Source organism: Balaenoptera musculus, chromosome 20 (genome assembly GCF_009873245.2).
Source record: "Balaenoptera musculus isolate JJ_BM4_2016_0621 chromosome 20, mBalMus1.pri.v3, whole genome shotgun sequence".
NCBI lineage: Eukaryota > Metazoa > Chordata > Mammalia > Artiodactyla > Balaenopteridae > Balaenoptera > Balaenoptera musculus.
In genome coordinates, this window is record NC_045804.1 from 5,564,299 (window position 1) to 5,591,400 (window position 27,102).

The following is a 27,102-nucleotide window of genomic DNA, read 5'->3' on the forward strand; positions in this document are numbered from 1 at the left end:
GCGGAAGTAGCCTGTGGGGCGGCTGACGGGTCCATCATGGCGGCCACGGCCGCCTCCACCGCTCTGAAGCGGCTGGATCTGCGGGACCCCGCGGCGCTTTTCGAGAGCCACGGCGCGGAGGAGATTCGCGGGCTGGAGCGCCAGGTTCGGGCCGAGATCGAGCACAAGAAGGAGGAGCTGCGGCAGATGGTGGGCGAGCGGTACCGCGACTTGATCGAGGCGGTCGACACCATCGGCCAGATGCGCCGCTGCGCCGAGGGGCTGGTGGGCGCCGTGAAGGCCACCGACCAGTACTGCGCCCGCCTCCGCCAGGCCGGCTCGGCCGCGCCCCGGCCGCCGCGGGACCCGCAGGTCAGCCCCGGGCCCCCACCCTCCGGCCCGGCCGCTCCCACCCCCGCGGGTCGGTCGGCGCCCCCGGCGGGGCCTCACCTGCCTCAGGAAGAGCCCTCGCCGCCCTCCTGCGCTCGGCTCCTGCGGGGACGCCCGCGGTCCTTCCCTTGCTGCTGACCCGTTCTCCGCGGTCCCTCGGCCGTCTCCTCGGGAGCCTTCCCGCGCTTCCGGGCCTCGCCCCGCTCACCTCACTCGTGGGGTCGCCGGGCTTCTCTTCCCACCTGAGATGGAGACGCCAGGGGTCTCTCGCTAAACAGTTCAGCTCGTTCCCTGTATCACGTTTCCTGACATTGTTCCTGGAACAGAGTTCTCCCGTGTTGACACCGTCCCCCCAAGTCGTTCCTTCCTTCCAGCCCCGCCCCCACCCCACTCCCAGGAATAACTCCCACGGCCCCAAAGAGCTCTGCTCCCCTCTGTGGGAGTCGCTGGAGGCTAGTAACCAGCTATCAAGCTCTCGTCTTTTAATAGCGGAACATTTTCATTTTAAGGAACTCAGGTTATTCTAATCAGGTGATGCGAAGTGTTCCCCCCTGCCCCCCGCCCCAGACGCTAATGCTTCGACCCCACGTGGAAGAATGCTGATCCTAATAGTGGAGCAGCCTTTTGTGCTCCTGAGGAACGTTGACTCAGGGTGGCAGAGTGAAAGGGTGTGGAGACTGAGAACGGTAAACACTTGTCCTTAAACCTGGGAGATCCTTGCAGCGACGTGGAAGAAGAAATTGCAAAAGTACAGTTTAGCTCCAGTTTGCAGCTTTTTAATACAGTCTGGGTCTTAGAAAAATGCAGGTCATTAGGCTGGGCTCACACGATAGAACCATAGAAGATTGGAAATTCTTCGCTAATTTCTGAAATGAGAGACTACATCCCTCCCTAAGCTAATTTGTGCTGGCTTGTTTTTGGAAACATTTATTTTTATTCCTGTTATATCTTATTTATTCTCAGTCAAACCCACAAAAATTTGAGTGCCTTCTGTGTTCAAGGCACAAAGAATCAGAATTCTGCTCTAAAGGAGCTTACAATCTAGTTGAGAAATTAAATCCATGGAAAGTTGATGAGAAAAATGTAAACAATTTAGAATAGCAGAAGAAGACATTTTAGGATAACGGGTGATTGATTCCCAGAATAATTGTGTACATTTACCATAAGAATTCTGAAGGAAGTCACTTCAGGCTCGGGTCCTTCTCAGTTAGGAGAGGCGTTTAGGATAGATGAGATTTGGAATAGGGGTCTGGAGTATGTAAAGACAATTAAAACCAAGTATCAATTTGATTAAAGCAGGGTCGGTCAACCTTGGTGCCATTGACATTTTGAACTGGATCATTCCTTGTTGGAGATGCTTATCCAGGGCATCGTGGGTTGTTTAGAAGCATCCCTGGCTTCTTCCCACTAGATGCCAGTAGCACTCCTGTCCCCTACTGTGGTAATCAGAAATGTCCCCAGAGACTGCCACGTGTTCCCTGGAGGATGAAATCCTCCTCCTCCCCACACTTGAAAACCAATGGATTCAAGGGTCCCTAGAGGGACTTCCCTGGTGGTCCAGTCTTAAACACGGGTTAAGACTCCGTGCTCCCAATGCAGGGGGCCTGGGTTCGATCCCTGGTGAGGGAACGAGATCCCGCGTGCCGCAACTAAGATCCCGTGTGACACAGCTAAGACCTGGCACAGCCAAATAAGTAAATAAGTTTTTTTTTTTTTTTCTTTTAAATGGGTCCCTGGAAGAAAGCAGTGGAAGGACAGGAAACCCTTGACCACCAGGCTAAGATACTAGGCAGTAAGGAACCTTTTAGAACTGAGCAGAGATACGATCTAAATGGCCTGTGAAGAAGGTTAACTTGACAGCAAAGGAAAAGGATAGGTTGGAGGGGACAGAGAATGAACACGGCGCAAGCGAAATGTTTTTGGCTTCACCGAAGTGTGAGATGATGGTGACTTGCAGTAGAATCATGGAAGTGGTAGCAGAAACCTAGGTTGTAGGGGCTTCCCTGGTGGCGCAGTGGTTGAGAATCCGCCTGCCAATGCAGGGGACACGGGTTCGAGCCCTGGTCTGGGAAGATCCCACATGTCGCGGAGCAACTAGGCCCGTGAGCCACAACTGCTGAGCCTGCGCGTCTGGAGCCTGTGCTCCGCAACGAGAGAGGCCGCGATAGTGAGAGGCCCGTGGACCGCGATGAAGAGTGGCCCCCACTTGTCACAACTGGAGAAAGCCCTCGCACAGAAACGAAGACCCAACACAGGCAAAAAGAAAGGAAGGAAGAAGGAAAGAAAGAAAGAAAGAAACCTAGGTTGTAGAGATGTCGACAGAACCATCAGAAGGACATGAATTTCCTGGGATCTGGGGGCAGAGTGATGATATATGTGAAGATATTGAGGGAGGTCAGATGGCTAAAATGTTTGGTAGGGAGATGAATTTAGTTTTAGATCACTGATTATAGAATAGCAGCGAAAGTTCCAAGGGGAGAAGTCTGGCAGCAGCAGAAAAGGCTCGATGGGGATTCGGGGCAGTGGCGAGGACCACAAGATGCGGTGGTGTTCTGCCGGGCGCTGACGTTTCAGGGAGGAGAATCGTGAAGGGAGAGGACAGACCGAGATGAGTGCAACGTGAAGATCTGGTGGAAGGTCGGTGAAGAGGAACAGCCGGCAAAGAAGCCCACGATGCACTCAGAGCAGCAGGAGAAAATGTAGGAAGGCCGAACGTCAAGCAAGGGAAGGGGAAAGCTCACGCGAGGGGCGGTGCATCGGCCCCCTTGATACCCTGTCTGTGCGATGACCAGATTCGGTGTGCCCCTCCATGGGACGGAGCAAAGGTGCAACCGGTGGGAAAAGCTTGACTCCAGTAATTCTGCTACACGAACCTTGGTGCCTTGCTGAGCGGCATTGAATCTGGCTTCACGAAAGCTTTGTACCCCCCAGATACCCCCATACTTCTCCCCTAGCCGGCCCCACGCTGACCTTGCTTTTGTTTGTCCTGACTTAGCTCTGTGCCTTTCCCCGCAGCCACAGCAGCCGTCCCAGGAGAAGTTCTACAGCATGGCTGCCCAGATCAAGCTACTGCTAGAAATTCCTGAGAAGATCTGGAGCTCCATGGAGGCCTCTCAGTATCTCCACGCCACACAGCTCTACCTGCTGTGCTGCCACCTTCACAAGCTGCTCCAGCTGGATTCTTCTAGTTCCCGATACAGCCCCGTCCTCTCCCGGTTCCCTATACTCATCCAGCAGCTGACGGCGGCCAGCCACTTCCGGTAAAAAGACCTTCTCTGGTGATGGCCGTACTCCCCGACTCCAATTTTATGGAGTGTGTCTCCTTGCCTGAGGTACTGGGGTTCTTCTCCCAAGATGTCAAAAGCTCCCTGTGACCTTTGTCATCCTCTCTCTAGGTCAGCCATCCTGCATGAGAGCAAGATGCTGCTCACATGCCAAGCCGTGTCCGACCAAGCTGTGGCCGAGGCCCTGTGCTCTGTGATGCTCTTAGAAGACAGCTCTCCGCGCCAAGCCCTGGCGGACTTCCTGCTGGCCAGAAAGGCGGCTATTCAGAAACTGCTCAACCAGCAGCACCACGGTGGGTGCGGCTGCTCTCCACCGTTTGCGCCGTAAACACGGGGATGGAGCAGGCCAAGCTGAGGGAGGCCGAAGCTTCCACAGCGTTCTCTGTTTCTAACTTTACTGAAGGGGATTCTTAAAAGAGGATGGTTTCTTCTCGTAGGTGCTGGTGTCAAGTCTCAGATTTGCTCGTTAGTGGAGCTGCTGGCCACCACTTTGAACCAAGCTCATGCCCTTTTCTACACTTTACCGGAAGATCTGCTGCCGGATCCATCCCTGCCATGTGGCATGCTCCTCTCTACTCTGGACAACGTCACCGGCCAGCATCCTACTGGTGAGCTCTTAGCCAGCCTCTTTTATTTTCTGGTTCATTCATTTACTGAGCATCTGCCATCTGCCACCTGCTGTGCTGGGCTCTGGGGATACAGCAGTGAATTGGACAGATATGGACCCACTTTCATGGAGGTCAGAGTCTAGTGGTAGAGGCAGATGTTGAACTTGCGGATATGCAGATATCTGCTTAATATCAATATTGGTCATTGCTATAAAGGCAGAGCACAACTTGACTTGGTAGCATTGAATGGAGGGACCAAGGCCAGAGACTTCCTTGGGGACAGGATATTTAAAGTGAAACCTGAAGGTTGAGTAAGAGTTAGTCAGGCAAAGAAGAGAGTTCCAGGCAAAAGGCAGAGGAGGTGCAAAGGTCCTGAGGCAAGGAGGATGTTAGTATATGTGGAACTGAAAAAAAAGCAGGGGAAGCTGAGGGGAAGTGGGTGAGGGGAGGAGTAGCATGAGAAGACACGTGGCCAGTTTATCGTTTGGGACCAGAGAATACAGCGCTGTGTGAACAGAGCAGTGGATAGCCTTCTAGGACCTTCTAGGCTTGGTGGTCCTCCTGTTACATGTTCCCGTGCACCCTGTACTTTTATTTGTCAGCATTTGTCCCAATTGGAATTAAATGCGTTTGGCTTTTATGTGGCAGTGGTTCCCCCTGGAGCTGGAGTGGACGCTGAGAGCTCACCATGAACCAGGTGACAGACGATGGGGGCAGTAGAGATGGAGCTGATTGGGCAACTCGGACATGTGTTTAGCAGACAATTTGGTGAGGGATTGGCTGCGGAGGGTGTGGAAGGAAGGGGTCCAAGTTTACTAGAAAGGAGTTTTTTGTTTTGTTTTGTTGTTGAAGTATAGTTGATTTACAATGTTAGTTCCTGGTGTATAACAAAGTGATTCAGTTATATATTCTTTTTTAGGGTTCTTTTCCATTATAGTTTATTATAAGATACTGAATATAGTTCCCTGTGCTATACAGCAGGACCTTGTTGTTTATCTGTTTTATATATAGTAGTTTGTATCTGCTAATCCCAAACTCCTCATTTCTCTCTCCCTGCCCTTTTCCCCTTTGGTAACCATAAGTTTGTTTTCTATGTCTGTGAGTCTGTTTCTGTTTTGTAAATAAGCTCGTTTGTATCATTTTTTAAGATTCCACTATAAGTGGTATCATATGATATTTGTCTTTCTCTGACTTACTTCACTTAGTGAGATAACCTTTAGCTCCATCCATGTTGCTGCACGTGGCATTATTTCATTCTTTTTTATGGCTGAGTAACATTCCATTGTATATATGTACCACGTCTTCTTTATCCATTCATCTGTCCACGGAGACATTTAGGTTACTTCCATGTCTTGGCTGTGGTAAATAGTGCTGCAGTGAACACTGGGGCGCATGCATCTTTTCAAATTAGAGTTTTCGTCTTTTCTGGATAAATGCCGAGGAGTGGGATTGCAGGATCATATGATAGACCTATTTTTAGTTTTTTAAGGAACCTCCATACTGCTCTCCATGGTGGCGGCACCGATTTACCTTCCCACTGACAGTGCAGGAGGCTTCGACAAGGAGTTGGTTTGAAAGGGCTGCTGACGAGTTTACTTTTGAAAATGTTGCCTTGGAAACAACTGAGACCTTGGAGTGGGAATGTGGGGTGGAGAGGCAACTGTGGGTCCAGAAGAGAGCAGTGAGCGGTCTGGCCGGGGAGACACACACACACGGTGCGTCTGCAATGGCTGTTGTTTGAGGCCTTGGGGTGGATGACATCATCAGTAAGAGGAGGGGATGACGGAGGGCTGAGCCTCAGGAAACTCCGGAACTCAGAGGTCAGACGGAGGAGGCACAGCCAAAGGTAGAAGGGAAACGAGCAGAATGTGTTGACAGCCCTGAGGTCATTTTCAGACACAGATGTGTGTTAAACAGTCTCATTTCTGGCTCACTTTATCTTTCAACGGAAGTTCTCCCAACGGAAGAACTTTCAACGGAAGTTCTACTTTTAAAATGCCAAGCATTCCGTAGCCCTCATTTTTCTCCTTTCTCTTTTTCCCCCCATTCCTTTCCTCTCTGTCCTTTGCCTTCTCAACCAATAGGCTGGCAGAGTTGGAGGGAAGCTGCCACACTCCCTCCCTGATGAGGGGAGGCATGGACATACTCTGTGCTTTCTTTTTCCCCCTATTTCAGGGGTCTAGTCCGGCTGCCCAGAGGAAGACTGGATGATTTTTGGAAATTCCTTCCAGGTCCTTTATTAATTTGCTGTTCAAAGGATGGTCCCGATTACCTCTCCCTTGGCCTTCTCCTTAGGAAAGGGCATTGGTGTTCTGCAGGAGGACATGAAGCTGTGCAGCTGGTTCAAACACCTGCCCGCGTCCGTCGTCGAGTTCCAGCCGGCTCTCCGGACGCTTGCGCGTCCCATCAGCCAGGAGTACCTGAAAGACACGCTGCAGAAGTGGATCCACATGTAAGTAGCCAGAGCTTTCCTGGCGGGGGACAGGACCCACCCAGCCTCGCCTGTGACCACAGGAAGGAGGGAGAGCCCTGATCTTATGGCTGGTGCTCTGGGTCAGGCCAGCCCCACCTCAGCCGTCTCTCACTACCCTCACAGCGCTTAGCCCCCTCTGGGAGAACCAAGAGGGAATTTGTCTTTCAACGTGTGACGTAGAGGATTTTAGACCCTCTTTATGTTAGAGTTCTGCCACTCCTATGCTTTTATTTAGTGGAGTGTTGTGTGTGTTTGTTTTTTTTTAATTGAGGTATAGTTAATTTACAATATTGTGTTAGTTTCAAGCGTACAGTAAAGTGATTTAGTTATACATACGTATATATATTCTTTTTCAGATTGTTTTCCATTACAGGTTATTACATGATATTGAGTATGGTTCCCTATGCAATACAGTAGGCTCTTGTTTACCTGTTTTATGTATAGTAGTGTGAACATGTTAATCCCAAACTCCTTGAAGTGTTTATATATTTATAAACACTCTGATACATAATAGATATTTACATAGTAGGACCCAGGAAAGAGATTTTCAAATGGAGTCCAGCTATTTTTCTTAATAAAGGTGTGAAAACCACGAAACTAATGAAGCCCAAGAAAAGTGATTTTGTTGCAGGTGTAATGAAGACATTAAAAATGGGATCAGCAACCTGCTTATGTACGTGACGAGCATGAAAGGTCTCGCGGCGATCCGGGATGCCATGTGGGAGTTACTTGCCAACGAGTCGATCCATCACAGCTGGGATGTGATCTGTCGGCGGCTTCTGGACAGGCCTCTCTTGTTCTGGGAGGATTTGATGCAGCAGCTGTTCCTTGACCGACTGCAGGTGAGGTGGGAAATCGCGTGGTCCAGCTGTTCGGTGGCCAATCCCGGTGTGATCTTTTGATTGCCTGGGGAGATTCCCGCCACTCGCTAAGTATATTCTTTCCCTGCCGACTTACTCCAGGGGTGACTCTTCTGGATAATGAGCCATAAAGATGAACAGATTCTGGTGCTGAAAACGAGGCCAGGCCTCTGTCGGGTGGTTGGGAGCACATGCACGTCCATCAGTGATGACGTCGTTCTCTGCCACCACCGTGCCATCTTTCTGAGCGTGGCGGAGAACACTGGATGTTGGCATAGATTGCCACTTAGTGCTCTGGTTTTGAGGTTTCCTGGAAAGAACTGGGATTTAAAGAACTCTTCTCTCCTTTGCTTTCAGACTCTGACAAAAGAAGGCTTTGACTCCATCTCCAGCAGTTCCAAAGAGCTCCTCGTTTCAGCCTTGCGGGAACTTGAAAGTAGCACCAGCAGCTCCACTTCAAATAAGCACATCCACTTTGAGCACAACATGTCTCTCTTCCTCTGGTCCGAGAGTCCCAGCGACCTGCCTCCCGATGCTGCCTGGGTCAGCGTGTCGAACCGGGCTCAACTTCCGGGCAGTGGGCTCTCCATGAAAGCAAAAGCCATTAGCCCTTGTGTACAGAGCTTCTGTTCTGCCCTAGATTCGAAACTGAAGGTGAAACTGGAGGACCTCCTGGCTTACCTTCCCTCTGGCGACCCGTCACCCCCCAAGGACGTCTCCCCCGCGCAAGCCAGGCACTGTGCCTTTGACAGATACGCAGACGCGGGGACCGTGCAGGAGACGCTGCAGATGCACTCCGCGGCCTGCGTCGGGCACATCACGGACTGCGTCCAGGCGGAGCTGCAGGGCATCCAGCAGGCTGTACAAGGGCAGCAGGACGCTCCCGACGGGGTCCAGCTACACTCGGTCCTTTTCATGGCCAGGCTCTGCCAGTCACTGGGAGAACTGTGTCCCCACCTGAAGCAGTGTATCTTGGGAAAATCAGGGAGCACCGAGAAACCAGCAAGGGATTCTAGGGCTCTGAAAAAACAGGGCAAGGGCAAAACTCAGGAAATAATTCCCATGCAGGCCAAGTGGCAGGAAGTGAAGGAGCTCCTCCTACAGCAGAGCGTGATGGGCTACCGGGTCTGGAGCTCGGCGGTTGTGAAAGTGAGTGACACGTACACGTATTCCTTCTGTGCCCGCCAGGCAGTCCCCATTTGTGTCTCCTTTTTGTCCTAGTCTAGGCCGGCCAAGCTCAGTAAGGCCTTCCAATAGTAAGGGAATAACAATTCTTATTTCACACGGTTATTTTCATTTATCTCTGCCAGACAGCTCAAATGTAAAAACTTTTCCATTCGTTTTAGCCTACATTTTATAGACAGAAACCCTGGATTTTTTTTCCTTCCATCTGATGAGAATGAAAGACTTTCTCCCTGGACAAGGGTCTCTGTTTTCTGCTCTTCAACCTAAATATCATCGTCTCCACTGGTGTCTTAAGAGGTGGCCCCTGACATCTGTAGGGTAGTTGGCAACCAAATCCCCGTTGCTGGCATCAGCGGTCAGTGAGAAGAAAAGTGATGTGTGCCACTCGCCATCCCACACACAGCGCAAGCAGCAGAAGCTGGTCTCAAGATGACTCGAGTAGGTTGACACAAACTCCACAAAGGCTCTGAGTGGCCTATATGGATATTTGCTTTCTATCACCAGGTTCTGGCTCATGGATTCACCCAGTCATTACTTTTAGATGACGCTGGCTCAGTCCTGGCCACGGCCACCAGCTGGGATGAAGTAGAAATCCAGGAGGAAGCAGAGTCTGGCAGCAGCGTCACGTCCAAGATCCGACTGCCTGTCCAGGTGAGCAAGGGCCACCACGAGGGGCCCGCCACTGGACAGGGGAAAGCCTGCTCTGTGGAAAGGACCGAGACTTGAGAAGTAATCATTCAGCGTACAGCTTGTGAGGAAGGGCTGCCAAGTAGTACGTGTAACTTTCTACTCTGGGGGCAAAGAGGGCGTGGGGCCAAGGAGATAGGAGACTGTTCGAGGAGTCAGTGCATGAGTCTTGCCTTTTGCGGCACAGACTCTGTGCCAGTTAGAGAACCACTCACCCTAAAGTGGAAACAGCCACGGAAAACACGGTGCCAGGCCACCAAGGGAATGACAGCGGACGTCACTTGTATCTGTTCACTGGTCTGCTCTGAGAGGGGCTGACTGGAGGGGTCAAGGTCCTGGCGTATAAGCCTAGGTAGGGTAAATGAATCCACTCTTAGCCTGTCTCGTTGCGTTGGTGCAAGTTGGCAACTGGACACCCCTTTGTTCTTTTAGCCGTCCTGGTATGTAGAGTCCTTCCTGTTGAGCTTATGCCAGGAAATTAATCGGGTTGGAGGCCATGCCTTGCCCAAGGTGACGCTGCAGGAGATGCTGAAGAGCTGTCTGGTTCAAGTAGTAGCTGCCTATGAGAAACTCTCAGAAGAAAAACAGGTGAAGGTAGGTGTGTGAATTTTTTCCCATTAAAAACAAAAACTGTAGCTTTTTCTTGGGTTTGGGCAGTTCACACCCAGGATTCCAGGTGATAAGGACCACTTGCCCCGGGCTATCTAATCGGCTGTGGCTTCCAGCTCCTCGAATTTAATCACACCCATTCCCAAGGGTCAAGCTGGTCATCACTGAAAAGGCAGTTCCGTACCAGTGGCAAGGATGAAAGCCTCAAAGTTTTGTAGAAAGACCTGCTTTCCAAGCTCAGCACTGCCACGTGGTCACTGCAGGCTTTGGGCAGATCATTAACCTGTTTCCTCAGGATGCAGCGGGGTCACGTGCGCTGCCTTGGTGGTGGGGGGGGTGGTAGTGTGAGGGAGCGCGAACAGTAGCAAAGCACAGCACACCCGCGGTGGGGCGCTCCTGTCGCCCAGCCCTCCACGCCCTCAGTGCTCTGCAACCCTCTGCCTTTGGCGCGCACTCCCATTGCATTACTAACATTTTTAAGACAGGACCAACTCCTGACTTGCGAAGGAGTTCAGATTAAGTCTTCTCTCCTGAGTTTCCTCAAAAGGCCTCTCCTTCATGCCAGGAGCTTTTTTCTTTTAAAATGACTGTCTACAGCACCTGAGACCTTTTTTTAAGGGCTGGGTCTCTTCCCTGCCATTAGGTTTTTAGTTTTGTTGAAGACCAGGTATCTTACATAACTTATTTTTGTTGTTGTTATGAGATTAAACTGGCCTTCTGAGTATAAAGAGCTTCTGAAATAACCAGCTGAAACGCAGCCAAAACCTGAAGCTGTTTATTCTCAGATAACAAGTCATCTCCCTTAATGGGTGGGGACGGGAAATTCATTTGCAGAAAGAAGGTGCATTTCCAATGACCCAGAATCGGGCACTGCAGCTGCTTTACGATCTGCGTTATCTCCACATCGTTCTGACGACCAAGGGTGAAGAGGTGAAAAGTGGCCGCAGCAAACAGGACCCCAGGTAGGTATGCTCACCCCCCACTGCATCCCTTCCAAACCTGCGCAGCCCTTTTCTGGGAAGCCACTGGAGTCAGCCTCACGTTGCCCATTAGTTGTGTTTGTTTTCAACAGTAAGGGCTCATGTTACCAGCAAGATAAAGAACGACCACCTGCTGGATAGATTCCACAGTCAAGTGTAGTAGGTGGAATCTCATTCCTTTCTTCTGAGTCAGCCTACCAACTGTGGGGTGTAATTTGAGCCTCCGGTACCCTCCCCAGAAACAACCTGGGGAAGTTGTGGACTGGACTTCGACATCCCATCAGGTGTAAACTCCTGAGGATCATTTAAGCTTGATGATCAGTGACAAGTGGGGCTAAGCCAGCAGTTAAGGAGAACAGACCCAGTTCCAGGGTTTCTCTAGCATTAAAACACCCAAAGATTGGTTTCTGTCCTACAAAACGTGGAGAATGACCCACTCAATCCTTTTTTCAGAGTTGAGAAAGTGGCTGACTACCTTGAAGCGCTCATTGACCCGTTTGACCTGGACGTTTTCACACCGCACCTCCACGGCAACCTCAACCGCCTGGTGCAGCGGACTTCTGTAAGCGCGGGAACTCGCTCACCATGAACGAAGCGCCACGGGCTCAGATTACAGCACAGACCTGCCCAGCACATAATGCTCCAGGACATAGGGGGGAGAGGGGCTAAGACACAGAGCTGAGTTTAGTTACAGGGGCCGAAAAGAGGATTAGATCAAACCTCAGGGCTGAGGCAACCCTGGGATGACCCCTTTAGTTGTGAATAAGGACTATTCAGGTTTTATCAAGGCCTCAGAAAGAGGAATACAATCAAAGAGCTATTCGACTCGGAGATTCTGACCTGTGGGCAGTGATAAAAGTGATCTTGGAACATTAACACGCTCAAAAGAGCATCTCCCCAAAAGGATGGTTAGAAACAAAGTAGCGATTGATTACCGACAGAATTTTCTTTTAAGCGGACAGTTCAACACCCAACCTATTACCGTGCTCCGTCTCTCGTCTGGCAGGTTCTCTTTGGATTGCTGACAGGTACAGAGAATCAGTTCACCCCCAGGAGCAGTACGTTCAACTCCCAGGAAGCCCATAACATCCTGCCTCTAGCATCAAGTCAGATCAGGTAATGATTCTGAGTGGTTCCTGCTGGGGCCCCAAAGCTTCCTGGTCCTTCTCCTGAAATGCCCTCATCTTGTCTTGGAGGTTTGGACTTCTTCCACTGAGCATGACAAGCACTCGAAAGGCCAAATCAGCCGGCAGAAGCATCGAAACCAGAGCCCAGGTTAGTGCACAGAACGAGAGGTTCATCCCCATCCATCCTGCCCCGTCTCCCACCAGACCACCCGATCAGCTCCCCTTTAAATAACCAATAAAGAACCAAATGACAGGATGCACTAGTGCTGCTTTTAATGGCGGCGCAATATAGAAGTACAAGGTGTTACTAGCTTGAGCTAATAAGAGGTTTTAAGAGATGCCCACTGACACTATCAAGTAGCCTCATAAGAGAAATGTATCTCGGGCTGCCAAGGCTGTAGCAAATACACAGGACGGGATGGAGAATACTTCTTGTGTTTAACAGGGTAAGAGAGTTAACTGCTAACCCTTCACTATGTACTTATTTGGAAAAACAATTGCTTTGTTCCAGTGATGGTTGCACCTCTCATTTCTTAGTCGGGTGGGAAGTACAAGGAAATGTGCTTTCTCAAGTTTACATGTTCTTGTTAACACACGTTTTGTTTCAGTAGGCTGCCATCCGTTAAGCCTGCGGGAGTCCTCCTGGGTATTTCTGAAGTGTGTTGTGTACGCATGTGTCTGAGAGCTCCAACAGCTTGCCTCCTTCCAGCATTTAATCCTTGTTTGCTTTCTGATTAGACAAAATATTCGCCAGGTATCCTTTCCATATTCCCTGCCATCAAACCCAGTAAGATACAAAATCCTCGTCAAACATCTGGTTTTAAAACTTGGGAGATGGTAGTAAAAAAAAAAAGTTTTTGCACAAGCCTCCCACTCTGTAAGCCCAGGCCTGTGCTGTACCTTTCCCTCACAACTCTCCGTTTCTGCTTCAAGTAAATGACCTTTCAGCTCTACCCGCATGAGAGAAACAAACCATGGAGAGAAGGTACACGTTTACCCTCTTCCTACCGTCCTCAGCTTCAGATTTTACTTCCGTCACGTACTAAAATCCCGTTCTGCCCGTGTCCTTGCCCAATCTGGACTAAGCAGAGCCCCCTTCTAGAGCTGTCCGTGCTTCTCAGATCTGCTGTGTGTGCCGTGTGGACCCCAAGCGGAGTGGAGGGCGAGCAGGCCGGGGGCCCAGTAGACGCTAAGGCACTTTCCTCTACGCACAGTGGCAGGCTGCTGTCCCCCCGGCACTCTCCCGAGCAGACGACCCGACGCACGCTGGCTCCTTGTTCAGACAGCTTGTCACCGAGGAGGACGACTCGTCTGCGCCCTCACTGTTCAAACTTGGCTGGCTCTCTAGTATGACCAAGTGACACGGGACAGTCCGTCTCTCTAAATAAATACTCCTGCATTATTTCTTCTAGAAGTGCCTCTGCTCATTTGTTTCTAAGCCACACCAGTCTTTCCAGTTGCCGTGGTGGAATGGGGCCCCCTAGTTCCCGTTGGGGGTTACTTTAAGCATAAAGTGAATCCTTGTCCAATAGTTTCACAACACTTGTGACTTCAGACACCAGTTCAGAGAGCTTACACTGTGTCAGCCTTCACCGGCGCCTTAATTCTCGACACTACAAGGCGGAATTATCAGAGAGCACACACAAGCTGCTGCTGGACAAGTCTGTGAATAAGACAAAGTCATTTACGTATTCCTTGACTGTCCGAACTGAGCAATGTTTTCTAAGTCTGAGATGTAGGCTCTGGAGGAATAACGGTAACAAGTTTATCTGGGGATCCAAGGGTCTGAGAGACCTTCTCTCTGGAAATACAAATATATAACAGAGAGGACGGTTATCAGGGCGGGTGCTGACTTCATACAGTCTGACTGCAATCTGGTGGTTCTCCTGTCACAGAGGACAGAGTACTTTCAACAGGACATCTACATACTAAGAGGTAGTATGGCAATTAATTTCAGTGCAAGACTGAATCAAGCTTTCTATGTTTTGGAAAAAAACTTAGGTTTTTTTCATGGAAAGTAGATACTCTTTACTAGTTTATTGAATTTAAAAAATTGAAGATCCCGCAAAATGAAAAGGCCTTTTTACAGAAAGTAGAATTTCTAAGTGACAGATCTGGAAATCAGTCTGACTTGGACAAACTATGGATTCAACACGCAGATGAGATTTCCTCCTACTGTTGACTTGCCCTGGATTTGATACCCACCCTCAAAAGAATCCTATAAAAAACTGCTTCAAAGCCCCTTTGAAATCGCAATAGTGCAGCAAAACCACAAGTAAACAACGGCCTGTTAACCTGTTATTTCAAATATAGACTGAAAAGCCAACAGGCATCTTTTTGTGCAATTTTTTTTTAAAACATCGTTAAGTTGAAATATCAAATCTGCGCAGCGCGGTCCCTTCACAGAAGGCAAGAAAGTGCCGGCACATCATGTGGGAGGCCGTCCTCGGTGCTGCAGGCTGTGAAAGTGGGCCTCCTTCAGGGTCTGGTTGATGTGGAAGTACGGGCTTTGGCACAGCGCGGACGGCGCGGGCGCGGGCTGCGGGCCGTGGGGGCTGGACCGGGCGGCGGGGTGGCTTGAGCTGCTCTCCGGCCCGCTGGCCCGGTCCGGGCTGTTGATGCTGCTGCCGCTGCCGCTGCTACCGCCACTGTCACTGCTTGAAGACTGGAAAGGGGGGAAAAGACACGGCGTCACAGTTAGGCTGTTCGGGGTCTTAGGAGCTTAACGGGGGTTTAACTTCAAATACCCTCTTTAGGACTGTTTTTCCTATTCAGTTTGAGGAGGATCAGCATGAAAACATACGCTGGGTTTTAGAGTTTACAAAGCATATTCACTAAGATATTTCGTTCCGTCCTCACACCTACCCTGTGAAGTCCAGTGGGGTGATGACCCGACACACCCCCCCAGGAAGAGGCAGGGTCCGGACTCCAGCACGGGCCCTCCGACCGCAAATCCCTTCCACTACATCTTTTTTTTTTTTTTTTTTGGAATTCCTTTATTTTTATTATTTATTTATTTATTTATTTATTTATTTATTTTTGGCTGTGTTGGGTCTTCGTTTCTGCGCAAGGGCTTTCTCTAGTTGTGGCGAGCGGGGGCCACTCTTCATCGCGGTGCGCGGGCCTCTCACTATCGCGGCCTCTCCCATTGCGGAGCACAGGCTCCAGACGCGCAGGCTCAGTAGCTGTGGCTCACGGGCCTAGTTGCTCCGTGGCATGTGGGATCTTCCCAGACCAGGGCTCGAACCCGTGTCCCCTGCATTGGCAGGCAGATTCTCAACCACTGCGCCACCAGGGAAGCCCCCACTACATCTTAATTCCTTTACGCATCTTCCCTGCTTGCTTTTACCACGCATTCCAATCATTTCCAATAATCACAGAAGGGAGTTCTCAGCCTCCAAAGGGAAGCATCAGTCATTGGTACAGGGTATGAAACAGGTGTCCTCATAACAAGTAAGGTGGCTTCTGGGCACAAGTGAAAATTTTGACAACTTTGTGGTTATCACCTGATGGGCACAAAACTGTATTCTCTGAAGGCAGAACACATATCCTGAAAGGCTTTTTAATTGAAGTATAGTTGCCGTACAATATAAGTTACAGGTGTGCAATATACTGATTCACAATTTCTAAAGGTTATATCTCATTTATAGTTATTATAAAATATTGGCTATACTCCCTGTGTTGAACAGTATATCCTTGTAGCTTATTTTATACCTAGTAGTTTGTACTGTCCTGAAAGACTTGAATATACTTCTTGTAGAGTTACATTAGCATTTTTGCAGTTCGGTATGTGTATGCATGTGCATATGTGCACACATGTGCCTAATTTTCTGTTTAATATCCCTAATGTTACTTGGTGTCTTAGTCATCTTGAAGAAGCTACTCAGAGTTCCCTGGTAAGAGTCACTCTCAGAAATCGCCTTCCTTCCGATGCTAGGATCTTCAAAGGGAAGGCAATGGTAAGGATGGATCCTTTTCCGAATTACAGTATTTGACTATTTCTAATGAATGGTAACCCCAATAACTTGATTAACAGCACCCTTCTCTATTTACAACTCAACACAATATTGTGCTGGAAGGAATCAATGCATGAGACACTTAGAATTCTAGAGGCTAATGATCTGGTGTATAACTTTTTAAAATCTTACCCTTTGATACTTCTCCATTTATATTCCATTATACAAAAACACTAGTTTTGAAATGCCTGCTTACGACCGTGTGAAATCTACATGTAAGGAAAAAGACTGGCAAGAAACAGATCATAGTAGTTAGGTTAAAATGGAGGGATTATAGTTGGTGATTTTTTCTACCCTTTACTGCAACTTTTTGCAATGTGGTTATTATCTATTTTCATTATAAAAGTAAATGTATAAATACAATGTTGTTTCCAGATGGATACTTTAAAAGCGATTTTTAAAATACTAGTTCTATCCATTTTTTGATCAAAAGTTATACCTAACAATATGTACACAAATAAACTTATCTAAAATGGCAAAGAAAGCAATGTTCACAAAAGGCATCCAGTCTTAACATTTAAACCAAGAATTATCATGGTCCATAGGTCATTTGGAGGCACTTACACTTAAGAGGTCACTTAGCCCACTGCCTGTAGGTAGTAGGAGACAACCTATCTATCTTCTTAAAAAATAATTCATGAAAGCATTATAATGGGCTGAATAAGGTCAGATGGCAGGGTTAACAGCAGCAGCAATTACATTTACTTGAAGACTTAAGTCAAAGCCAATTCAAAAACAAAAATTGTGTTCCATGAAAGTCTCCCCCAACCTAGCGCAGAATCAGCTAGAACTGCCGCTGGCACACCCGGCGAGGCCGTAACTCGGTGACGAGCAGCCACTACACTGGGTAAGAGGCCCACCGCACAGAGCACTCTGTCTCCTCTTAGTCTGTTGTCTTTACTGTTTCTCGTTACAGGTACTGTCTGAGAATTCAGGCAAGAACTAGAATCAGTTTCTAGTAAGTCACGTTTCCATCTCAAATTATATTTATTTCACACTGTAACAGCAAAGGTGACACTATTCTGAGAAAAGATAAAAATTCTTTAACATAAACAGGTTAAAAAAGATTGCTGTACAATAACTGTTAAAAAGGAGAGAGAGGGAGACAAATACACCTGCAATTTCTAGTCCATTTTAAGTATCTTGTAACTCAGATTTTTAGACACGTATAACGATGTTTAGTGTGGCCCTGTTTATAATAGCTAAAAATGGGAAACAACCTAAATGTCTAAAAATAGGGAAACTGGGACTTCCCTAGTGGCGCAGTGGTTAAAAATCCACCTGCCAATGCAGGGGACAGGGGTTCGAGCCCTGGTCCAGGAAGATCCCACATGCCACAGAGCAACTAAGCCCATGCGCCACAACCACTGAGCCTGTGCTCTAGAGCCCACGAGCCACAACTACTGAGCCTGCCTGCTGCAACTACTGAGGCCCGCGTGCCTAGAGCACATGCTCCGCAACAAGAGAAACCACCGCAATGAGAAGCCCGCGCACCGCAACGAAGAGTAGCCCCCGCTCGCCGCAACTAGGGAAAGCCCGCGCACAGCAACAAAGACCCAACGCAGCCATAAGTAAAATTAAATAAATAAATAAATAAATAAATTTTTAAAAATAATTTAAAAAATAAAATAAAAATAGGGAAACTGGTTAAACTATGGTATATGTATATAAAGTGTAATACATGAATTACAATCCATAACGATGAAATTCTATTCTGCTGGTAACAGTGAGGATAAGAGATGTACATACACCAAGGTAGAAAGAGATCTTTAACATCTTTTTTATAGGTTACAAAACAACGTATAGTACGTCCACTGGTTTTTAAAGTGTTTTCTTTAATGTATACATGTATGTACACCAAAATATTCTGGAAGGATATACATGCCAAAATATTTAGAATTTGGACCTCCTCCTTTTTAAAAAAACTTTATTTTCTATAGCTTCTACAAAAAATACTTCTTTTGAGGGCAAAAGACAGTCATGAGTAAGAGAACCAAGGAGTGCTACTACAAAAGAGAGTAAGGTCTCCAGTCACTCGTAGCTTCAAGACTGAGACTTAAAGAAAACACTGACACTGTCAGTAAGATTTTAGGAAGGCCGTTTGCCTCCCGTGACAGCTTAAGAACCCCTAAACTGCTTCAGCTGACTCTAGCCGACGATGCTTTTAGACTAAGAAGAGAGAACCTATACAGAGCCTGGGAATCTGGGTGAACGCACTTTACACGTCATGTTAATACACATGAAACATTACACCCTACTGTCATTAACGGTAAGAAAAATACATGTCTTTCAAAGGTGCACTGGTTCCTATTTTCATCCTACTCAGACCGGTCTTGGCATTGTCGAGCGGCTTTAGGGAATATCTCACCATCTACGGAAGGACAAGCAGCAAGCAGCAGAATAAAAGAAAGCAGTGCAGCGTGCTAAGGGTGACTGTTCTGTGAAACTTCTCTTCAGTGATGCACAGGTATATCTGGTATGTACTGGGTCACAAAATATGGCATTTCTGTGGGACCGGATCAAAAAGTTTGAAAGTTACTGAAATGGGTCTTAACGCTGTCAGCCATCAAAGTGGTCTAACTTTGTGGGATAAAGGAAAGACCATTATTTCCTTTTGACCCTAAAAGCATAAAACCAAATTTTAAGTCTCTATCAGAGCCTTAAGATGTATGAAGAAGTAAATCGTTCTGTCTTATAAAACCAAAAAACTCGAGACAGGGAAAAAATTGTATTTCCCCTGCTTAGTGGAGCTTCTCTGTATCAGATTGCTTGGGGGGCAGAGAAGAAGAGAAGGGAGAAGTATTAGAAAGAGTTTTCAGGAGCCTTGAGAGAAGGTAGAGCAGATAAAGGCAGAAGAACACGCACCATCTTTAGCAGAAAGAATATATATAAATCATGGAGCAGAGGACAGACAAGTTGAAGTTCATTTTCTTAGTCCAAAGGGCTCAAATCATACAGCAGAGGTAAAGAGCTCCTGACCCCTCAGCTAGGCCTGCCCTGAATTTTATTTTCCCAGGGTGTGAAGTCAGTTTAAGAGAGAGCCCATTTATACCCATGGTAGAAACAAAATAGCTCTAAAGACACTTTCTACTAATAACCTTTAGAAAGTCCCCCAGGTGGGATTGTTACTGAGTCTCTGCTTCATAAAAAGAGAGCCAGAGTATATGTGTATATTTATTACCTAGAGTTGGATGCTTTCTGTTAATTAGAAAAGCAGATCAACCGCGTATTTTATTTTCTTTCAAGCCCCAGCTTCCCCTCACATCCATCTCCCCATCCAGTGGTGCTTTTAAATTTACGTGAGCCTCAAAGGAAAAAAGAAATCTTGCTCATTGTATTACACACTCCATCCCTGGAGTCAGAATGAAGTTCATCCTAAGGCCACTGTAGAATCTGAATTAAGTGCAAGGGATGATCCTAGCCAAGTCTATCAGAGCTTCTAATGTAAAACTCTGTGCTTCCAAAGTGCCCAGTGATTTAAGAGAGCTCCAGGTCTGCTAATACCAGTGAGACCATAAGACTCCAAATGCATTCAGTGGGCTAATTAAAACCACTTTCTAAATATGCGAGGGAAGAAAAATACAGGTGGTCACTTTTCTGTGTCAGTGAGTAAATGGCATATCCTTACAAGATAAAATTGGACCACGTCATCTGTTTGAAGTTTCTGCCTAAAAACATGTATGTATTCTCATTACTAAACATAACCTTCAGGTTCAATATGAAACTGCCTGGGGTAGCTTTCCTTGCTGTGAGTTGATGCAACACATTACCAATATTTCGAGGACTTGAACTGTGAGCAAGGTTTCTAAAGAGGACACTACAAATCAGGTTAACTTTCGAAAGGACTGTTCCTGCATTTGAATGGATCTTTTGAGAAGTTAATTTCAGAGTTAATTTGCTACCGGGTTTTAAACACACAACCTTAACACCTTACCACAGAATCTGCCAAAACAGTTTTGTCTGTTAGGCTGGTCCTACTACTAGGACAGATTAATGATGAGAATGAACAAAAACAAAGAGTGTTAAAATACCTTCTTTAAAAATTATGCTAACTATTCCCAGGGTCATCTAAATTCAGTGCTTTAAAAAAAAAAAATCACCTAATATACTGCCAATTCTTATCAGTTAAAACAAATGGATTTATAGAATCCTAGTTTTAATGATACATGGATTCCCCTGGTTCTGTAATGTTTTTATCTGTCATGCCTCTACACCCCAACTAAGAATACCCTTGGGATTTTAGGGTTATGCCATCAAAGACTTTCCCTTCTAGTAGAGACAAGAAAAAAGACAGAGGCTGTTCCAATTAAGCCACCTCTGTTTTATTTCCACATCTTCTCGCTCTCTACTTGCTGTTACTTCATAGTGATCTAAAAAATCAAAACGGTCTTGGTAAGTTAAAGGTATTTTTAAAAAGTTGGGATCTTCATATTTTAAAAAGGTACTGCTTTTGTTCACTCAGGTAGCAGTACTTCTTATAAGGCATATACCTGCATACCAGAAGCCAGATTTACTGGAAGTGTCTAATGTAATTTGTAGATAAAGATATTCAAGCTGAAAATAAAGAGCATTATTCCTACAAGTAAAGCTACAATTCAAACCAAAACGGCCAGACTAAGAAAATGGATTTAAATAAGTTAAATCTAGCTAGTTTTTACCCATCCAATACCTGTCTGAGGTCAGGGAATGGAGCTACCTTTGTAAAGGACCCAACAGGAAGATGCAGAGTGACAAATCACTTCACTCCTTGCTCACCAGAGAGAAAAACGAACCTGCCTTAGACATTAACTACCAGGAATCATCTAGAATGGCTTTCAAAAAACTTTTTTAGGGCTTCCCTGGTGGCGCAGTGGTTGAAAATCTGCCTGCCAATGCAGGGGGACACAGGTTCGAGCCCTGGTCTGGGAGGATCCCACATGCCACGGACCGACTAGGCCCGTGAGCCACAATTACTGAGCCTGCGCATCTGGAGTCTGTGCTCCGCAACAAGAGAGGCCCGCGCACCTCGATGAAGAGTGGCCCCCACTTGCCGCAACTAGAGAAAGCTCTCACACAGAAACGAAGACCCAACACAGCCATAAATTAAATAAATAAATAAATAAATAAAAACTTTTTCATTCCTATACCTGTATATTATATCTCAATTTAAAAACCAGTATCCTAAGGCTCACAAGGCATTAAATCTGAGTCACTGGAGTTAAAATTCAAGATCTTCAATGTAAACACAGATTTGAGTTTTGAAAAAAACCACTAGACCCCAATTTCCTTACTTTTTATAGCTACAAATCTAAAATTGCTGTCCAGCTAATACCATGTCATAGCATCTACTCAGAAAAATATTTTCCAGCTAAAAGACAGAGGGAGGAAAATTATTCTTCTCTGTTCCTATGATTCAAGAGAAGTCTAGAACCTAGTGGCCCTGGGTGTATTTAGCAAAGTCCCTCAAACTTCCGATCTGTCTTCTGGGAGGCGGCACGCCGTGGGCAGGAGCCAGCCGCTCACACTCAGACTCTGGGGCTCCCCAATCCGCCTCTCACCAGCTATGTATCTTTGGGCGAGGGACTTTATTGTTCTGTGCCCCAATTTTTCCATTTGAAAAGTAGAGATCACAATAACCACCAAACTGACAGGAAGAAAATGTACAAGTAGATTCAAAGTTTCTCTTTACATAACTAATCTGGCAAGTCGGTTCACATTCTTCAGCTTCCTAGAATCTAGGAAAAAAAGAGGCCCATACTATCTCCATTTTACAGATAAACATGACTTACTTGTGGCACAGTTCGAAACAATTCAAACACCTCGTGTCTTATTTCCCAGTACTTGCCAATGTTATCACATTTAGGAGAAAAAGGTGAGTTCTGGAAATTAATTATAAATAACAGTTTTAAATCTCTCTTACAATGAAAACAAACTTCCAAATGAAAGTTCTTTATGTTACAAGAAAAAAATTCTAAACTTAAGTATCTCAAGAAAGACACAGGAGGGGCTTCCCTGGTGGCGCAGTGGTTAAGAATCCGCCTGCCAATGCAGGGGACATGGGTTCGAGCCCTGGTCTGGGAAGACCCCACATGCCGTGGAGCAACTAAGCCCGTGCGCCACAACTATTGAGCCTGAGCTCTACAGCCCGCAAGCCACAACTAGTGAGCCTGCGTGCTGCAACTTCTGAGGCCCGTGCGCCTAGAGCCTGTGCTCCGCAACAAGACAAGCCCCTGCAATGAGAAGCCTGCACACCACAACGAAGAGTGGCCCCCGCTCCTGCAACTAGAGAAAGCCCACACGCAGCAACGAAGACCCAACACAGCCAAAAATAAATAAATTAAATAAATTTAAAAAAAATAATAATAAAATAAATAGATAAAGACACAGGAAATGGCTTCTCTTAACTTAGTCTCTTAAGGAAACTTACCCCATTGGCCCTTAGAATTAAAAGATACCGTTTTCATTAACAATACACTTTGTCATGTAAATTAATTAAATTAAGAATCCACTAGTAATGACCTGTTTTATTATTTCCCCCTTTACACACAATTGTCAACAAGCAGCCAAATGTCCCTAAACTGGATATTTTTATGCTATAAACATAATGATCTACTCCAGTGGTCACGATTCAATTATTCAGTACTTAACTTTCCATTTTAAAGTTTTCCCCTGCCTTTTACTGCTCTAGTTCTCCCTGGGTTCACTCAGACTCATTACTCCAGGGGAGGGGCGGGGATAAACTGGGAGACTGGGGTTGACATAAACACACTACTATATATAAAAGGGATAACTAATAAGAATCTACTGTATAGCACAGGGAACTCTACTCAATACTCCAATGACCTATATGGGAACAGAATTTTTAAAAAGTGGATATATGTGTATGTACAACTGAATCACTTTGCTGTATAGCAGAAACTAACACAACATTGTAAATGAACTATACTCCAATAAAAATTAATTAAAAAAAAAAAAGACTCGACAGCACCAGACACCAGTAAATGTGCTGAAACGGAGGGTCGGAGGGTCGTGACCACCCGTGAAGGATCTACTGGTGAGTTCAGATTACCATGACAGGTAAAAAGTACCTGTATTGACTGTTACTTATTACAAGGGCAATCCAGTCCATCCTTCAGACTAATGATTACAGAGTGGTTTAACCACTGAATTTCTCTGGACAAGTAAGAACCAGACATGTGAACCCACAGGTTGAATAACAATACACTGTCTTCTTCTGTGAGAAGAAGAAAGGTATTAGGGAGTGAAGGTCATTCTCTACAAACAGCAATTAAAACAAACCAAAACTATAATACTAAGGAGTATTACTCAAAATAAGAGATCAGAAATGTTTGATTTTTTAACAAATGACAATTTATACTCCTGTTCTCAAACATCAAAATTGTAGATATAGGGAAAAAAAGATCAATACAAAAAAGATCTACTGTACCTTTGAACTAATGCAAACATCATATAGCAGGATTGACATACAGACACAAGTACTGAAATATTCAGGGTGATACCGTGAAAGTAATCACCACATACTCTTTTTAATGAATAGTCTTATAACTCAAAAGAATAATGGAGATTCAATTCTGTTAGTTTTATCATTAGATGTTCATGGCAGCCTCTAATCTTTGGTTTTCTTCCAAAGAAAAAAGAGATTCCCTAGTTTCACCAAAAGCTCAATTACTTTTCTGTTAATCTTAAAGGAGAAAAAAAAAAAAAAAACCCAAAGGAAAAAAAAAAAGGTGATAGGAAGATTTAAAAGGGGGGATAAAAGCTATAGAAATTTAAGTCTCCATGTAGAAGGATCTAGTCTGCACTGGTGCATCAACTGCTCCTGAATGAGTATTACCTACATGACAGTTACCGATTTTTTTCTCCCTGAGGGAATTACTTTGGATTTCTGGTAAAGACTGGATATAGGTCAAATCTTATTACTGAGAACTAATTAAAGTACAAATTACTTTGGCTGTGGAAGAACTGTGATCTATGGAATTCTGCTTTAAATGATGAGGCTAGGGCTTAGGAATCTTTGCCACCGAGGAGTTTCTCTCTTAGGGTGACAGCTGTTAAGGGTCCAATCTTTAGGTGCATAATTTAATAGCAGCACCCCTTCAGCGTCAGCTTCCTTGCCCCACTGCAGACCAGGTGCTCGAGTGCGCAGGAGGCATAGTGAAGCACCCAGGAAACCAAAGTTCAAACCAAAGTTTGAACTTTCCCCTTTCCCCTCTCCCCCCACTCCACTCTGCTTCCCACAGGTGCTCTTTTCAGAACAACATAATGAAAACATAAACACAATTAAAAATAGGACTTCGCGTACACATACATTATATATTCCGAATGCTTGTACGGTTTCTCTTAAAAACATGGAAAGCTTATCTTTAGGAGACATGGAAGCAGCAAAATATACTTGTCTTAAGGACAATTAATGTTTAGAAACGATTAGACAATAAGCTGGCTTCTGAAATACCAAACAGGGGTTCAAAGATGGGCTTTCAAAGGTCCATAAAACTTCTAACATACAAATTCTGGGGTGCGTGTATGTATGACTACGTGCAGACATAGGCTGTTTTGCTGGGGAGAGGATGTGTAGCTTCCTCAAAAAGGCCATGACTCAAAAAAAAAAAAAAAAGGTTAAAAACACTGCAATCAAATAAGATCACTTTTCTTTATTTAAAAAAATTTTAATTACACGGAAGTAACTGGGTTATTAGCTCAAGCAATGAAAAGAGCAGATACTCTGGACCACACTTCCTACCTCTGTGTCCCAGGAATCGTGAAAGACAGGGTTTCTACTACTCCTTTTGGTCTGTGGGGGGAGATGGTGGTCTTCTTCACTGCCATTCCTTCTCCTTTTCCTGAAATTAAATCACAAGGAGAAAAAAAAAAAAATCCAACAATTGACCTTCTGGACACTTCAAACTGTAAACCATGACAACATATAAATCTGCCCTCTTGCCTGAAAAAAGATAAATCATCATATGATATCCCAATAGGTAAAAAAAGTTAGAAGTACACCGTCGCCAGGCACGAAGAACAAAAATATAAAATAGCAGCAGTACGGTCGAGCTTAAATTAGTAAAACTCATTTCTAAAAAAAAAGCTTGCCAATTTGAAATGCCTGCTGGGAACAAATAAGATCAGGAAGACATTAATGACTAAGCTCTCAAACTCTACCTAATTAATGTGATCTTTTCCTACATTTCCTGAAGTTACAGTTCCAAGTTACCTAATTTTACTCCTGTCCGTACGACAACATCTAAGACAGGAGTGACTGCCTTTGCCTATTTACACTTAAAATCCTTATAAAAATGGTGCTACACAGGAAGAGCACTGGAGGTTCTGGTAGCCTCTAATCTTTCACTTTCTTTCATCCCTGATTTCTCCCCAATTATCACATTAACACAAAACCTCTCTGCCCTCTAACATATTAAATTACTTTTCTGGACAATCACCGGAAAGGCTGCTCTTGGACACATTAACTTGATTCTTCTGGCTACACCACCTGGTATTACGAGAAGTTACTTCCCCAGGTTGTTACTGTGAGACTGTAGCACCAGCCACTTAAAATGTCCAGGTTTCAAGAAAAATCACACATATTTCTCAGTCAAGTGTTCTGAGATGTACAAGAAAGACAAAATTTGTATGTTTTCTATGCAAGAATCAAGTGCTATCAGGACTTCCAAACCCCAGTTAAAAATCAGAAATAAATTAAAGGAGGTATAATTTTAAGTCAAATTACATGGAACTGTGCTGTCCAATACAGTAGCCACGAGATATATTTGTTAATTTAAATTAATTAAGATTAAATAAAATTTGAAACCCAGTTCCTTGATCACACTGGCTACACTTTCAGGGCTCAGTGGCCACCCATAGCTAGTGGCGACTGTATGGGACCACACAGATATAGGATGTTCCTACCACTGCAGAAAATTCTACTGGGCAGTGCTGGCTAGAGGCCATTTTATACAGAGCAGCACAATCTATTATAATGAAAACTCTTCAGGGTTCAAGTTTCTATAGCTAGAGGGTAAAAGAGCTTTTTGGAAAGTACTGAATTTGAACATATAGTATCTTCTATACAGCTATACTTTCTATGTGAGTAGGGTGGCTTACTGTGGTAGGCCCTTAACCCTACGGCTCTGAGTTGATGTCTGGACATCGGAGAAAATTTAAGTTATCACCCCGAGCTCAATCCTCTGTATTTGTGAATACATCTAACGTTATTAATGAATGAGTATGGATCCAGTTTAGGCTTGGAATGATAAATAATGGGTGTGCGGTTCTGATTAAGCATTAACCAACCTGTAGAGGGCTACACCGTTTACCTCATTCTAAGACTCAGTTGTTTATAAAATAAGATCTCCTTATCTTTCTCTCAGGGGATTAGATCTTATCCTGAAGTACTGGAGGCTAAAAACTAGATAAATATCGGGTTTTAATTATCATTAAATGGATGTGCTAGTTGAACCAAGAAATTGCTCAGTTCGTTCTAATATGACCACTTCCAGAGCACTGTCTGATGGAAGGCCAGCTGACGCACAAAGAGAAACTCCTCAAACGACAGCGTGCTGGTCCCCAAACTCCTCCTTTATCAGCATGCCAACAGCTGATTGTGCCTGGGCTGCTGAGTCACTCTAACCAAACTCATGAGCCTGACCAAAACTTTCCAATTTCCTTTTATAATAGGGGATAAGATACATCTTTCTAGCGACAAGACTATGAATGTCAAGTGGATAGGCCGGTTTTGAAGATTTCAATTAAACTCTGGGAAAGTCTCATGAAATATCCCTGCCTCATAATCAGTTGATTTCTCCAGGTACCAGAATCATCTCTTTGGCCTCCTGGGAGTCCTCTTCTTTGCACGGCACTAGATTAAGGATGAGCCCTACCTGTTCTTCATTCTCCTTTTTCTAAGCTCT

General features: G+C 45.5%; 3 protein-coding genes across 9 annotated transcripts in view; 1 reads left to right on the top strand and 2 right to left on the bottom strand.

The window, feature by feature from the left end:
- Positions 1-747, bottom strand: part of SLC39A11 (solute carrier family 39 member 11) — a 423,988-nt gene extending 423,241 nt beyond the window's left edge. The window contains exon 1 of the mRNA XM_036835763.1: positions 430-747. The gene's annotated coding sequence lies outside the window, so the exon portion shown is untranslated. The remainder of the gene's footprint in view (positions 1-429) is intronic.
- Positions 1-14,559, top strand: COG1 (component of oligomeric golgi complex 1). Of its 5 annotated transcripts, none has more exons than XM_036835755.1 (15): positions 1-351; positions 3,385-3,629; positions 3,765-3,946; positions 4,091-4,261; positions 6,557-6,713; positions 7,366-7,576; positions 7,952-8,743; positions 9,284-9,430; positions 9,899-10,060; positions 10,910-11,037; positions 11,509-11,617; positions 12,062-12,171; positions 12,252-12,330; positions 12,794-12,828; positions 13,397-13,519. In XM_036835755.1, exons 1-14 carry the CDS (start codon positions 37-39, stop codon positions 12,806-12,808), a joined length of 2,823 nt encoding a protein of 940 aa, XP_036691650.1. In that variant the 5' UTR covers positions 1-36; the 3' UTR covers positions 12,809-12,828; positions 13,397-13,519. The 5 variants fall into 5 exon arrangements, 4 of the variants coding, with proteins under 4 accessions (XP_036691650.1, XP_036691652.1, XP_036691649.1 ...); XM_036835757.1 differs by having other exon boundaries at positions 12,791-12,828; positions 13,397-13,498; XR_005017698.1 differs by having other exon boundaries at positions 12,252-12,828; positions 13,397-13,414.
- FAM104A (family with sequence similarity 104 member A) overlaps positions 14,185-27,102 on the bottom strand; it is a 15,397-nt gene continuing 2,479 nt past the window's right edge. Inside the window, exons 2-4 of one of the 3 annotated variants that reach the window (XM_036835771.1) lie at positions 24,939-25,038; positions 21,967-22,056; positions 14,205-14,847 (exon numbers count right to left, since the gene is read on the bottom strand). In XM_036835771.1, the coding sequence (XP_036691666.1) occupies positions 14,611-14,847; positions 21,967-22,056; positions 24,939-25,038 (427 nt within the window). In that variant the 3' untranslated portion in view covers positions 14,205-14,610. Of the gene's footprint in view, positions 14,848-21,966; positions 22,057-24,938; positions 25,039-27,102 lie in introns of all 3 variants that reach the window. The other 2 variants (XM_036835772.1, XM_036835773.1) reach the window with 2 other exon arrangements.

Excerpts from the sequence above, each read along its gene's own strand:
- COG1 (XM_036835754.1), top strand. The coding sequence starts at position 37 with ATGGCGGCCACGGCCGCCTCCACCGCTCTGAAGCGGCTGGATCTGCGG. Across the intron at positions 9,431-9,898 it reads AGATCCGACTGCCTGTCCAG|CCGTCCTGGTATGTAGAGTC; the intron begins GTGAGCAAGGGC and ends TTGTTCTTTTAG. Across the intron at positions 11,618-12,061 it reads GCCTGGTGCAGCGGACTTCT|GTTCTCTTTGGATTGCTGAC; the intron begins GTAAGCGCGGGA and ends CTCGTCTGGCAG.